At 44.2% G+C, this 15,719-nt stretch overlaps 2 protein-coding genes across 4 annotated transcripts in view; one reads left to right on the forward strand and one right to left on the reverse strand.

Annotated features, from left to right (window-relative positions):
* LOC123369342 (maestro heat-like repeat-containing protein family member 7) overlaps positions 1-15,719 on the reverse strand; it is a 1,253,347-nt gene that overhangs the window by 26,791 nt on the left and 1,210,837 nt on the right. The gene's annotated exons all lie outside the window — the stretch shown is intronic.
* Positions 4,561-14,704, forward strand: AKIP1 (A-kinase interacting protein 1). Of its 2 annotated transcripts, XM_045014884.1 has the most exons (6): positions 4,561-4,757; positions 5,046-5,176; positions 9,867-9,944; positions 11,547-11,660; positions 13,084-13,134; positions 14,263-14,704. In XM_045014884.1, exons 2-6 carry the CDS (start codon positions 5,060-5,062, stop codon positions 14,404-14,406), a joined length of 504 nt encoding a protein of 167 aa, XP_044870819.1. In that variant the 5' UTR covers positions 4,561-4,757; positions 5,046-5,059; the 3' UTR covers positions 14,407-14,704. The 2 variants fall into 2 exon arrangements, with proteins under 2 accessions (XP_044870819.1, XP_044870820.1); XM_045014885.1 differs by lacking the exon at positions 13,084-13,134 and having other exon boundaries at positions 4,572-4,757.

Raw genomic sequence — 15,719 nt, forward strand, 5'->3', positions numbered from 1 at the left:
GCTTAAATTTATCCCTTCAGGCCAACTGGTAAGGGCTTGTTTATTACAGAGTGAATCTCTGGCAAGCAACTGGCTGCTGCTCTAATGAAGTAATTGAGAGATGCTGATAAAATGTAAGTTAAGAGGGGGTCCTTTTCTTCCTTTGCTAGATAGATTACAGCTAGCACAGGCAAAGCCTAAAACAGGGGGATGGAGGAATAAGGAAAATCAGGGCCAACATGCCTGATTGTTGGCTCTAGCCAAGCTGCATTGAGCACAGCAACTGAATGTAAAGAAGGTTTGTATGCCCACTTTGCTCCTCCCTCTATGCCCCTCTCCCACCCAGCACAGGTTAGAAACCCTCAGAACTGCTCAAACATACACTCAGCTGCAACAGCTTCCAAGGGGCTTTCTGACAGCTGAGAATAGCCAGAGTGCAGCAACACTGTGGCCATGCCCCTGTACAGTTCCTCCCCCCCCACCCCCGAGGGAGTGGTGTAGCCCTGATTCCAGATGGTGTAGAGACAGTGTGAGTCCAACTACACTGGGGATGTTCTTTGATGGACAGATATGCCTATTTTACAAATTTTTTGCTATCAAAACAGTGTGAAGAGGCCTGGGTATAATGGACAATCAGGCCTAAGGGTATGTTACCAGCCTTTCAGTAACTTGCAACAGTGCCTTCAATGCCACAATGCATGTGGACAAGGTTCAATTTTCTAGGTAAGGGTCTGTCAGCAATGCCATATAAACTACAAGCTTGAGGGGTTTATATCTCAGAATCAAACCAAAACTCTGCATGCCCGGAATGAGATGAGACTTTAGCTTTCCTGTGGTTTTGCTGGTTCCAATGCAGCCCTGAGAATTATTTAATATATATATATTTGGTATTGAATAGTAGTAATATTGTATTCTCATAAACTCTGATACGCCACAGCAAAAGTACTAGTTACATGTCCTTGAAAGTGTTACTGCCTTGTTCATTTTAAAAAGCAACTTAATGCAATGACAAATTACATTATAGTTACATGTTTTTGCTGATCCACCACCTTGAAATTGTCAGGAGAACACAATGGCAGCAATGCTCCAAAACTGTACCAGGACCCTGTGCTCTTTAAGTAGATGTGCAACTTTATAGCACTGTCATTATGTAGCAAGCAACAGCTGCATGAAGTGTGGTCATTTTTCTTCACATCATTTTAAACATACCATCAAAGAGCAATGGTTGCACAGAAAGTGATTTTGCGAGAAGTGTAGCTGTAGCTATGAAGTGTCACATTGCTTTACAAATAATTTCAGGATTTTTTCTGGCATATAATGTCATGAAATATAATATTGTAATACCTCCAAGGTATAGTATTGCTTTAAATCACTATGTATAATATTGCTTAAATGAGATACAAGCCCTTTTACATGTAGAGAACTCCAGGGGCTTGGCTTGTTTAGCCTAACCAAACAAAGGCTGACGGGAGATATGATTGCTCCCTATAAATACATCAGAGGGATAAATACCAGGGAGGGAGAGGAGTTATTTAAGTTAAGTGCTAATGCTGAGACAAGAACAAATGGATTTAAACTGGCCATCAACAAGTTTAGGCTTGAAATTAGACCAAGGTTTCCACTCAACAGAGGAGTGAAGTTCTGAAATAGCCTTTCAAGGGGAGCAGTGGGGAGGCAAAAAACCTAACTTGTTTCAGGACTGAGCTTGATAAGTTTATAGGAGGGATGGTATGATGAAATTGCCTAAAATGGCATGTGGCCCATCTGCGATTGCTAGCACCAAAAATCCCCAACAGCCAGAGATGGGGAACTACATGGGGAGGGCTCTGAGTTAGTTAAACTTTTGTTAAACTTTGAAATACTTTATTTTTTATTGCATTTGTAGCCCATTTCATGACTTTGATGCACAACTTGCACATGCATGATTTATCTCTGTCATATAAGATGATAAATCTGCACACTAGGATCTGTAAATCTATATTTATTCATGCCATATATACGCAAATAAAATAATTCATTTCCTCTAAGCTTATAGAAACTTTTTAATTTTAAGAATAACTGGAATGTACTAACATCAAGAAATTGAACTGCACCAACATTGGCTGGACCAGTATTAAATAGTGTTATAGTAGGTGACAGCCTTAGAATGTTAATCCTATGCTTTTCTGTTTCGGGTATTTTCCCATCAAAGTTGCCCCTTGTTGCAAACTAGATTGCAATTAAGCTTTTTGCTTACTGAGCTCCAAGGCTTCTTTGGGACATCTTTTATTTTCTACAGGGGAAAACAGACAGTATTAGGGAGAGTAAAAGTCTATGTTCCGTGTCAAGCATGGCAAAGAAGTAACAGTATTTCTTTTATATTGTTGTGTAGAGAGGGGTTTGATATATTTACTGAGATGCCAGAGATATATGTCCTTAATTAGGCGCTACTTACACCCTTCAAGTCTTACAACACAAGTACACTTTCACAATTACAGAATAAAACAAGATTCAAAATATCGCAGCTGAGCTCTCACTTCACTTCAGTTCATTCTAATATCTCACTGATTGGCTTACAACATCCCACCCTTATATACCCATGAAGCAACATTTTAGGAGGTTTGAGGAAAATGTAGTTCTCAGAAAGTCTGGAAGATTTTATGAGATTCTACAAAGGTCCAGAACATTCTAGGAAGTTAGTGAAAAATGAATCCACATACAGCATACCTGAAACATTTTACTTCAAACATTCTATTTTCCCTTTTGTCATTATCAACAAAAATGGCACCCCCCCCAAGCCCAGCACCCAAAGCATCTGGGTCACCTGTCCTAAATCCAGCCCTGCTGTTGTTAATGACTAAAGAGCAGTTGTATGGTACTCTCAAAGATGACTACATAAAACTGGCCCCTTGTCATTCAACAGATCTAGCCTTGTGCGTACTGTCTCACCTGCTAATTTTAGTGACAAAAGTAACTTTTTTACTGCTTTTCTAACTACTGTTCACCTTGCAGACTCAATGCTACTATGACTGATTGAGCTGTAGATTCTGCTTGTGTATCTTCCAATACAGTCTGGTCTACAAAACTGGGGATGATGTAGGAGATGGAAAGAGCCCTGCTTGGCTCTGGGAGCCCAGGCTGCATTTGCAGGTCTGACAAACAAAGAATCATTTTATTTGTAAACAGGATACATTTCATCTGGAGTCACTTAGAGCAACTTTTCCAGACTACTGTACCCCTTTCAGGAGTCTGATTTGTCTTGCATACCCTAAGTTTCATCTCACTTAAAAATACGTGCTTACAAAATCAGACATAGAAATACAACAGTGTCACAACACACTATTACTGAAAAATGGTTTACATTCTCATTTTTACCATATAATTATAAAATAAATCAACTGAAATGTAAACATTGTACTTACATTTCAGTGTATAGCATATAGAAAAGCATAAACAAGTATCTGTATGAAATTTTAGTTTGTACTCACTTCACTAGTGCCTTTTATGTAGCCTGGTGTAAAACTAGGCAAATCTCTAGATGAGTTGATGTACCCTCCAGAAGACCTCTGGGTCCCCCAGGGTACATGTACCCAGGGGCGGCTCCAGGCCCCAGCACGCCAAGCGCGTGCTTGGGGCGGCATGCCGCGGGGGGCACTCTGCCGGTCGCCGGGAGGGCGGCAGGCGGCTCCGGTGGACCTCTTGCAGGCGTGCCTGCGGAGGGTCCGCTGGTCCTGCGGCTCCGGTGGAGCATCCGCAGGCATGCCTGCGGCAGGTCCACCGGAGACGTGGGACCAGCGGTCTCTCCGCAGGCACATCTGCAGGAGGTCCACTGGAGCCGCGGGACCGGCGACCGGCAGAGCGTGCCCCACAGCGTGCCGCCGTGCTTGGGGCGGCAAAATAGCTAGAGCCGCCCCTGCATGTACCCCTGGTTGAGAATATGGCCGGCTCCCGGGTTTTTGCCGCCCCAAGCAGCAAAAAAACAAACAAATAAAAAAAAGCCGCCATCACAATCAACTCTACTGCCGCCGCTTCCGTCAGCGGCAATTCGGCAGCAGGTCCTTCCCTCCGACAGGGAGGGAGGGACCTGCTGCCAAATTGCCGCCAAAGAGCCGGACATGCCACCCCTTCCCCTTGGCCGCCCCAAGTACCTGCTTGCTGGGCTGGTGGAGAACCACTGATTTAGAGCCAATAGGAGGAGACCTGCACTTGACAAAGATGATTAGTGCCAGTTCACGGCACTTTACCTAGCAGGGGTTATAATCTGCTCGGGTTGCCTTGGGGACGTTCATAAGGTTAATATGCCGAGAGGGTTTTGGGGGCTAAGAAAGTGAAGTTCAGCCACTCGTGTGCTGCTGACCCTAAGGGGGAGCCGCTCCCTCCCGCGGCAGGGGAGGGTGCCTGGCCCCTGGGAGCCGCACGGGGCTGGCCAAGCCCCGCTGCGGGGCCCGGGGAGCGCTTTCCCCTGGGCAGAGCCCGAGCGACAGAACCGGGAGAGCGGCCCCCGGGCCCAGGCCCGGCGCTGAGCTCCTCCCACGGCGGGGGGGCGCGTCCGCAGCCCGGGGGGGAGAAGCAGCCCGGTGCCGGCGGCGCGCGGCGGCGGCCATTCAGCGCACGCGCATTGTGATGCGCTGTCCGTGTTCCAGCCGCAGGCGCGGCCCGCGTGGGGCGAGGGAAGCGGCAGCTGCGGCGCCCCCGCCCCGCGGAGCCGGCAGCTTGGCCTTGATAAGCGCGGGGAGGGCGGCGCTGCTCCCTGCCCGCCTGTAGCTGTGCAGCCAGCCGCCCCGCTGCACCGAGACACGGTGAGTGCCGCCGCCCGCTGCTGGGCGGCCCGAGGCCCTGCCCACCCCCAGCGCCCTGCGGGGCAGTGTCTGCAGCGGCCCCTCGGCACTAGCCCCGGGGAGCGTCCCAGCCCTGCCTGCCTGCCTGCGGGGCTGTTGGGTGATGGCTGCCTGGCAAGGCCCATGCCCTGCCCCGCTGAGCCTACAGCACAGACAGCCTCAGGGGAGCTGCCCCCCCGCCCCCGGGGCTCTGGCTCCCCCTGAGCCGGCTGGGGGGCTGTTCTGATGAGTCTGCCTGTGTCTCTCCAGCCAGGGCCCGAGGAATGGCGAGCGGCTGGCCAGCGAGGCGGACCTGTGGCATCGCTCAGAGCACGGCAGGGCTGGCTCAGGAAGTCCTGGAACGGGCTAAGCGGCGGAAAGTGAGCTGGCCGGAGCCTGTGGTCAGTGTCTGAAAACAGCAATTCCTCCCGGTCTGCACCTCCCAGCACTCGGAGGCTGTTGGAGTGCTTTAAAGCACTAGTATCAAGCCTGGTCTACACTACGCGTTTAAACCGGTTTTAGGAGCGTAAAACCGATTTAACGCCACAACCGTCCACACTAGGAGGCACCTTATATCGATTTTAATGGCTCTTTAAACCGGTTTCTGTACTCCTCCCTAACGAGAGGAGTAGCACTAGTATCGGTATTACCATATCGGATTAGGGTTAGTGTGGCCGCTGATCGACGGTATTGGCCTCCGGGCGGTATCCCACAGTGCACCACTGACCGCTCTGGACAGCAATCTGAACTCGGATGCAGTGGCCAGGTAGACAGGAAAAGCCCCGCGAACTTTTGAATATTTCCTGTTTGCCCAGCGTGGAGCTCCGATCACCACGGGTGGTGATGCAGTTAAAAATCAAAATAAAGAAAGAGCTCCAGCATGGACGATGCGGACGTGATCGCTGTAAGGGCAGGCAAAACTGTTCTATCAGCGCTCCGTTACAGAAGACGAAATTCAAAATCATTTTTTAAATATCTCCAGACAGACGCCATAGCAGGGACTCAGCGCACTGCTGCGTGGCAAGCGTAACGGAAAGCCAAAGAATCAAATGGATGCTCATGGACTGGAGGACTCAAGCTATCCCACAGTTCCTGCAGTCTCTGAAAAGCATTTGCATTCTTGGCTGAGCTCCAAATGCTTCTAGGGTCAAAAACAGTGTCCGCGGTGGGTCAGGGCATAGCTAGGCAATTTACGCACCTCCCCCACCCACCCCCAGAAGTGAAAGGGAAAACAATCCTGTCTTGACTCTTTTACATGTCACCCTATCTTTACTGAATGCTGCAGATAGACGGGATGGTGCAGCACTCAACAACAACATCCTTCCTCCCACCCCGCCCTGGGTGGCTGATGGTACAATAGGACTGCTACCCGTCCTCATCATCAGCCTATTGGCACATGGGGCAGTGCAAAAGGACTGGTAACCATACCATACCAACTTGCTTGGGACAGGTCGATCAAGGTCGCCTGGTCCTAATTTTTCCTGCTAGATGGTGCAGTATGGCTGATATCCATCATCGTCATAGCAACAGGGGGCTGAGCTCCATCAGCCCCCACCCTTCATGTGTAAAGAAAAGATTCAAGTGCCCCTGAACTAGCAGAGGGATGCACTCCTTACTGTCCTGTCTGGACTATCATAGCAGCTGGAGGCTGCCTTCACTAACAAGTCACTGTGTCTTATTCCTGCATTCTTTATTACTTCATCACACAAGTGGGGGGACAATGCTACGGTAGCCCATGAAGGCTGGGGGAAGAATGAAATGAACAGGAGGGGTTGTTGCAGGAGCACCCCCCTGTGAATAGCATACAGCTCATAATTTCTGCAGGATCTGACACAGAGCAGCTGTGCTCTCTGGTTCTCTGATACAGTGGTTCTCTAGTACACTTGCCCATATTCTAGGCAGGACTGATTCTATTTTTAGATACCAAAAAGGAGGGATTGACTCAGGGAGTCATTCCCAATTTTGGCTTTTGCGCCCCTGGCTAAGAGCAGCCAGGGGCACTTATGACAGCAGCAAATGGAACAGTGCAAAAGGACTGGTAACCATGATCATCTTATTACCAATTTATGGATTGGTAGATGGTGCAGTATGGCTGATAACCATCTCTGCTGTCATGCAAAAGCAAAAGCATGGTGCTGGGTAGCGCTGCTGAATCGCCTCTGTCAGCGGCATCTAGTACACATACGGTGACAGTCACAAAAGGCAAAACAGGCTCCATGATTGCCATGCTATGGCATCTGCCAGGGCAATCCAGGGAAAAAAGGCGCGAAATGCTTATCTGCCGTTGCTTTCCCAGAGGAAGGAGTGACTGACGACATTTACCCAGAACCACCCGCGACAATGATTTTTGCCCCATCAGGCACTGGGATCTCAACCCGGAAATGCCAAGGGGCGGGGGAGGCTGCGGGAACTATGGGATAGCTACGGGATAGCTACCCACAGTGCAACGCTTCAGAAATCGACGCTAGCCTCGGACCATGGACGCACACCACCGATTTAATGTGTTTAGTGTGGCCGCGCGCACTTGATTTTATAAAATCTGTTTTACAAAACCGGTTTATGCAAATTCGGAATAGTCCCGTAGTGTAGACGTACCCTTAGAGGGGTAGCTGTGTTAGTCTGGATCTGTAAAAAGCCACAAAGTCCAGTGGCACCTTATAGACGTATTGGAGCATAAGCTTTTGTGGGTGAATGTTGCGTCTGACGAAGTGGGTATTCACCCACAAAAGCTCATGCTCCAATACGTCTGTTAGTCTATAAGGTGCCACGGGACTCTTTGCTGCTTTTTAAAGCACTAGTGTAGACTTGCGCTCAGACGGGTGATTTTTCACTCCCCTGAGTCAGCAATTAGAGCGCTATAAAATGTAAGTGTAGATAAGCCCTAAGTTACAGGTCAGAGGAAGCTGGGAAGCCCCATATGTCTTGGCAGACAGCTCTTGCAAAACATAGAGCTGGCCCTGGGTTCAACATTTGTCATGATAAGTAGATCCCACGTCTAGTCCCTTGTGTTTGCACATCTGTTGAATAGCATTTTTGCTTAATATAGTTCTGCAGTCTTTCTGTATTAATAGCTAAATTTAATATAATGTATAGACACTTGGCACATACAATTTTCTTTTTATCTTCAAAGCACTTTGGGGATCTAAAATATGAAGTTATTGTATATGACAATATAACACCTGCAAATTACTTAATATGGCCAAGATAATTTGAAAAATAAAATGAGCAGTTGAGCCTTTGTTGAGGAAAAAGGTCCACTGTTAAGTGATACTTAAAACTCAGTATAAGGGCACCATTTGAATTTTGGTCCTATGCCTCATAGCTTTTAAGAATAAATATTGTAAGGAGTCAGTGCATGTTAACTATGGCTAGGATTTTCAAAAGCACCTAAGTGACTTGAGAACACAAGTCTCTTTAAAATCTCACCCTCTAGTCCTTTGGGTATCTGGATGACTTGCTCAGCACACGCAAATCATGTTTTTCTCTGTCACCATAAACTCCCTCCAGATTAATGCAGGCTAACTTGCCTGCAGCGCAATAATGCTTTAAGTAGCCAAATCCCAGTCTTGCATGGTGGTGTTAGCTCCCCTGAAATTTCAATTGTGTAAGGTAGTATTTAGTTCCTTCCTGAAATTGTGTGCTGTTAAACATTTGTCACATCTAGCCCCACAGGTATCTGTATTTTAGTGATGGATGAATTGATGCTAATATATTACAGTAACTTATACTTCAGCTTATTAACTATGGTTTTAATTTTTTAAATATGAAAAATACTGTAACCAGTGTTCTCAAACTAAGCACTTACTGGTGGTGGTTGTGTTTAATTTATAGTGATAGAGAATCGTATAACACCTTACAGACAGGTAAGGAGACTGAGCCCTTCCCTGAATAACTTAAATAGATTTTCTGTATATATCTGCAGACACTTAAATTGGAACAAGGTGATACGTTCTCTGTTGCTCATGCAGGGAGTGATCATGCTCTACTGAAACTTATTCAACATGGTCACAGTGAGTTGACTCCCCTAGTTTTTCTACAATGTGGAGTTGTCAGGCTGCTGTATAAGTTGTGAAATCAATATAAGAGAGAGGGTTGCAAAAGCATCGCAGCCTGACTTGCTGACTGAGTATTGTCCCACATCAGGACACTGCTAACCTTGAGCTTTGAAGGTGACATGTTGACTGCAATTGTTCAGATATTGTTGACCCTTTGAAATGGAGGTAAACTGAATGTAATGAAAGATTTATTTTGAGAAAGTTGTAGGATTGAAAATACCAGTGAATATAAACTAATACTTGTGAAACTCAGTTTCAAAGAAATGTTATATCTAAGGCTGGTCTATACTGAAGACTTACATTGGTATAGCTGCATCTCTCAGGGATGTGAAAAATCCACACCCTGAAAGACGTAGCAATGCTGACCTAGCTCTGGGAATAGACAGAATTCTTCCATCAACTCTGCCTTTCCATTGACCTAGCTCCCGTCTCTTTGGTGGGAGGGTTAACTACAGGGATGGGAGAACCCCTCCCATTGTTGTTGTGAGTGTCTATGCTGAAGCACTGCAGTGGTACTGCTGCAGTGTTTTAATTATAGTCATATCCTTAATGATGGACTGTATCCCATGTCCCATAGGGGCCTATCATCTGAATGTGCAGGACTTAGACATGTAGTGTTTACATTTTAATTAGCTATAACACATGAGGACGCTTTAATATCCCTTAGTACAAAGTCAAGCTTGGTAAACAGTCCAAAGCCAGCATGTGGGTTGATTGAATGTAATCATACAGTAAAGGTCTTTATTGCCTCTGATGTGTTATCAAGGATCAAGTAAGCCAGTGTGGCATAGTTTTTAATTGGCTATGTAACACACAGTAATAGCCTACAGATGGTTCAGTTTTACTGTGGAGAAAACCATCAGAACTAATCAAGATTTTGTTGTTTAAGCTGCTAGCATCACTGCAGTAATGTCCAGCTGGACTGACTTTTATGAATTAAATGAACAAGGCATAAGCTACAGAGGCGCCTCATCGGGTTTTTGCTTTGAACCAAATAAAATGACATAATGACCTATACAAATGTGTCTAATCACAGGAAGAAGATTCTGAACGTCTCAATGCAGCATTTGCTTCAGTAGTGGAGTTCATGAGTCGAACCACAAAGGAGTGTGAGGTAAATTTTATGTTGGGAGGGATGGGGGGAAAATATCCTAATGTTGTGCCTGTTAGTGGCTCAGTTCCATTGCTATTAGGAAAACTAGGAATGAATTAGAGATTCAGAGCAACCTCACAAGTTGATCAATAAGAGCTTTGGTAGTGGCTTCTGGGGCCTTGTCTAAAACAAGAAATCTAGGAACATCTCCCACCCTCACCATGGTATCTGTGTGAGAGCAAGTTTAGACTGATGCATTTTTACCACTGTCTTTTAAACCTGCTCTGAGTTGGGTTAGATAATATGCTGGTATGTACACCACCACCACCACCACCACCAGGCTTGTACTAGCATTCCCACTGTTATGAGCATCGATGGAATTGTAATGGAGTCACGGCCTAAGGCAGCTGCCCATTTCTTCCTCTCAGCTGGAAGAAAAGTTTGATTATGGGGTAGTTATGGGCAGAAAGAGAAACTTCAAATGGAGGAGCTATCCATTGCATAAATCTTACCTGTGCTAGATAAATCTTGTTAACCACTATTTACCCTTGTAAAGTGCCCATGCATCTATAGACACAATTGGTTCCAATGGTACACAGACATTCACGCCACTAAAATAGTTTTGTTTTGGACAGTACCTTTTATAATTTCAAAGCATTGTGTAAACACTAGTCAACCATCAATCAGGACAGGAAGCTATCATCTCTGTATTACAAAAGAGGAAATTGGGCAAGACCCTAAATCTTGCTGCATCTCAATGGAATCAGTAGCAGAGCTCGGATGGGAATAAGAGTCATTGGCTTCCACCCTTCATGCTCAGTCTACTAGACCATGCTGTCCTATGTGCTCTCCAAGATCATAATTTTGGGAGGGGGGATTCTCTTACCCATAAATTGTAGGGTCAGATTTTCAAACTCTGTAAGTGTAGTTGAAAATCAGTGGAACTTGGGTTCCTAACTGACTGACTCACTTTTTTGAAAATGGGGCTTAGGCTGCTAAGTCATATAAGCACTTTTGGAAAATTTTACCTAATGCCAAAAGTTTTTCTCCCAAACTTAACTACAGAGAGATCCACCCTGACTTTTATGATGCAATATGTGACATATTATCCATTATATCAGTGTAGCTGTTCTATTTTTATGTAATTTTGGGCACATGTACAATATAAACAAAACAATTAGACTAACCAATTGCCAAATGTAAACTGCTTCCATTTGTAACCTAAAGGAGTAAAGCAAGATAGTGGAATTGGAAACAAAAATGTATACTGGCCCCGTGTCTGATCAGATAGAGGAAATAAATAAGCAAAATTGAACTTTTTACTTTCGCCATCTAGGAACCCAAAAGAGCAAATCTACAAGTTTCATGGGTTTTGTTTGAGTGGGAACAGTAGATGGCAGTAGAGTCATTCTCAAGTACTTTGTTTGAAGGGGTTGGTTTCAAGTCACTTGATGCTTCAGGGTATAGTCCCATTTCTAACATGGGAACAGATCAGCTGATTTAATTCAAAAGGTCAACAACAGTGCGTTTCCGCTCTTTAGTTTTCACTGTGAAAGAAGAGATTTCTTAGGTGTGGTTGTGATGTTTGGCTATGTAATCCTCTTTGCTTTAACTGTCTTCCAGAAATATTATAGCTATGTGCCAGCAAGTAGATGCCAAGAGAATGAAATTAAACACATCTGCAGATATCACCGCAGACAAGCAGCAGAAAACTTGTTACAGACATTGGAACAAGAGGTAAGTGAGGGGCTCCCGTTTAATTTCATTCTTTTCCTCATCCAAGACATGGAGATGTCTGCATAATGTTCTCAGGGATCCCCTGTGCCTGCCCCCTCTCCAGGCCCTTTGTCACACTAATCTGAGTTTCAGTTCAAGTGCTCAGATACTACAGTGATGAGTGCCAGTGGTGCCAATATAAGAATCTAGAGAGAGATGATCTTTCCCTCTAGCTGAGGGGGTGGGAGGAGACACATGCAGTGTCACTCCAAATGCCTGGTAGTAGGAAGAAGGGAGTCACTCCTTCAAGTGCTCCCTTTCCGGGCTGTGTGCGCTGTTCGTGTTGTATTCCCAATCCTTGTATATCAAAGGAACAGGATCCTAAATGCAGGTCTCTGCATGGCCGTATGGCACACTGCAGTGTAAGACACATTCAACTTCCAAGGGACTTTCACCCTATTGTCCTCACATTGCAGCAGTCCTATCCTGCATTTCTAATAACAATAGTAATAATACAGTGACACAGGATTTATTAGCTATTTTGGCTGAAGGAGACTAATTCTATGGGGACAACAGCACCAGAAAGGGGCACAGCTGCCAAAGCATGACTGTTCGACTGTCAGAAGGGTGAAAGATCTAAAACTGATTTTGAATAAAGACTCTAATTCAGACTTTGTCAGTGTACTCAGAGCTTTCATTTCTCACCCAGGGTGTTATTAACAAGCATTCTTAGTTTTACCAGTGATAAAAGATGTCTCCCCTACTTTTGTTTTCATATTTTTACCACTAATCTTTCCTGCCATTTATATAATTTTCCTACCCTAGGTCCTTGCAGCATGCTCCATAATAATGTGTCATGTTGTAGGGGTAAACTGAACAGTGGAACCAACTGCATTCAGTGATTCAACTTGCCAGACTGGCTTAATTTACCCCCTTTCTACAGCAGATTGTGAGATTCATATTGGGATAACTGTGTATTAAAATAATAAAAAATGAGGACTCCAGTGAAGGACTAAAGTGATCTGAGTTTTTCTCAGGATCTAGTTTTAATGTTTTAGGTGCTGTATTGCATAAATGTACAGTTTTAGAACTTTCTGCATTTTGACACAAGACTACTCCATCTTTCTCGTGCCCTCCCTTATTGGAAAGGCTGGTTACAGGGACTTCACCAGGTACATTTTGGACCAAAATACACGTTTAGCCAAATTTAGGTTTTGCAAAACAATGTTTCCATGACTTTTTTTTTTAAATCCAATTATATCAAAATTCCCCTGCAGTCTTTCTGACCCAGTATAGCAAGACACTTATTTGGAAAAATATGCTTCAGGGCATAAGCTAAACACTAACTGATGATGAAAGAGATCCCAAAGTGGGACACTAAACAAAATCCAGAACTGACAGGTTAAGGAATTTAATGACTAGCAGCTTTCCTCTTCTTTTCCAGAAAAATGAAACCTCTGCAGTGTCAAATCCAGCTGAAATCCCCAAGCAACTTGTTAGTATTTGGAGTTACTTAATCTAATCAATGAATGAAAATTCTAGCTCCTTCTATTTATAGTCAAGTGAAAAGTTTTAAGGATAATGCAAAATTTTTTTGCCCTATTACATGCCCTCACATATGATAGAATGTACATGTGCAAAACCTACCACCACTGCATATAGGTCTGAGTGCTAGAACGAACGAACACACACAAAATGGAAGCCAGATTGTGAAATTTTGGCACATGCCTATTGAAGGTGACCCATGTTTAGATTTTGGATGGATGCGAAATTTGTGAGGAATTGTGAGTGGATGATTAAATTGTTTTAGGCATTCTCTAACTTACATTTGCAGTAACAGTCCAGCAAGTCCTTCAGCCACACCTTGGTGTACTTCTGGCACCTTTCCTGTACTGGAGCAAAGCCAGGCAGGCGTAACTTTGAGCCCGCTGTGGTGCAGAGGGACTATATTGCAGCCAAGGATCTGGCCTAGAAAATTCCACACTGGGAGGAGGTCACGTGGTGTTTCAGAATTCTCTTTAAAGATGTTAACTACTGAACACACTATCTGCTGCAACCGTGGAAAATTAATTTTGATTGTGGGTGTCAGTCATTGCACTGACTTGGTGGAGAGGTACAATTCTGATGTAGTAGGCCTAATGGTCAGTAGGAAGAAGAGAAATACTTTACATTTTCCGAAGGCTAATTTGCTGAAACAGTTTTAAGAACCAATTGCTATGGCTTCTGGGCCACAGAAATTGAAAAATATGGAATCTTCATCAGAACCCAAAACAAGATTTTTTTCCTACTAAATTTGTGGTGTTACCCATATTTAAGTTATATTTATTTTTGACAACCCTATTTTTCCCAGTGTTACAGAGGATAGCTAATTATTTCTACCTAAATATACTTTTAAAAAAAAAGATGAAAGGATTTGAATTTGGCAATTTTTTACAATCACAGCTTAATTTTTTTTGACAGAAAAATTTTGCTACCACTAACTTCCATCCTGCCAGTATATTTTGAAAAATGTTAATATGCCAATATATTATTTGAAATTAACTATGTAAACTAAAAAATTCCATTTCTGTTTAGGTAAGACAACCAAACAGTATTACTTACTGTTTATTTTGTCCCCTTTCAGGCTAGAAAGGCTTCCAAAGATCTCTACATTGAAGTTTCCCCTGGCACCTATTCTGTCACAGCAACCTCAGATGATATGGTGAAACAGACACATGTGGTGGATGTTAATGCAGGACAAAGTATTGATTTAACTTTCAGTATATGATGATCACTCTCTCTCAGCAATCAAAGGAATAAAACAATACTACGGTCTCCTAATGAATTAATATAACAAGCTATACATATCTGTTTCTCTTTAGCACTTTAACAACTTCCTTTCTCTGGGCCTTTTCTATTTTACCCTGTCTACTTATTGTACACTCAATGCTATTATAGCCCATTGTGTACATGGGCATTATGAATGTTTGTATAAATATGCCTTAATTTCAATTATGTGACATATCACCCAGAGTTTGGGGTTATTTTTAAGTCAGGCAATCAGTGGAATAAAGGATAAAAATTAATCTTTGAGATGAGAATTATTTTTACTTTTTTTTTTTTTTAAAACTAGGGACTAAAGTCGTGCAATTTATATTTATAATTGCTTGAATGTAAAAAGCCCGATCCTCAACTGGTGTAAATCAATGTAACTCCTTTGAAATTCATGCCAATTTACAGCAACTGAGGATCTGGCTACAGTATGCCAGGTAGAATACTGTAGTTGATAACTGGTCATACTGGTATGAATGAAGAAACTGGAGCTGTAATTCAAACTAAAACGTGCACATGGTTGCAGTTTTAAAAAAAAAAATTAAGCCCAATTATTGCTACATAAATGTAAGTTTCGCCAGTACTGTTAGGCCTGGTCTACACTAGGACTTTAATTCGAATTTAGCAGCGTTAATTTGAATTAACCGTGCACCCGTCCACACCAGGAAGCCATTTAATTCGACATAGAGGGCTCTTTAGTTAGAATTCTGTACTCCTCCCCGACGAGGGGAGTAGCGCTAAATTCGACATGGCTATGTCGAATTAGGCTAGGTGTGGATGCAAATCGAACTTATTAGCTCCGGGAGCTATCCCACACTGCACCACTCTGTTGACGCTCTGGACAGCAGTCCGAGCTTCGATGTTCTGACCAGCCACACAGGAAAAGCCCCGGAAAAATTTGAATTCCTTTTCCTGTCTGGACAGTTTGAATCTCAATTCCTGGTTGGACATCAGGGCGAGCTCAGCAGCACCGGCAGCAATGCAGAGCTCTCCAGCAGAGGAGTCCATGCAATCTCAGAATAGAAAGAGGGCCCCAGGATGGACTGATCGGGAAGTCTTGGATCTGATCGCTGTGTGGGGCGATGAGTCTGTGCTTTCGGAGCTGCGCTCCAAAAAACGGAATGCAAAGACCTACGAGAAGATCTCCAAAGCCATGAGAGACAGAGGATACAGGCGGGATGCAACGCAGCGCCGCATGAAAATCAAGGACCCCAGACAAGGCTACCAAAAAATCAAAGCGGCAAACGGACGCTATGGAGCCTGCCACCA

This window comes from Mauremys mutica, chromosome 4 (genome assembly GCF_020497125.1).
Source record: "Mauremys mutica isolate MM-2020 ecotype Southern chromosome 4, ASM2049712v1, whole genome shotgun sequence".
NCBI classification, from domain to species: domain Eukaryota; kingdom Metazoa; phylum Chordata; order Testudines; family Geoemydidae; genus Mauremys; species Mauremys mutica.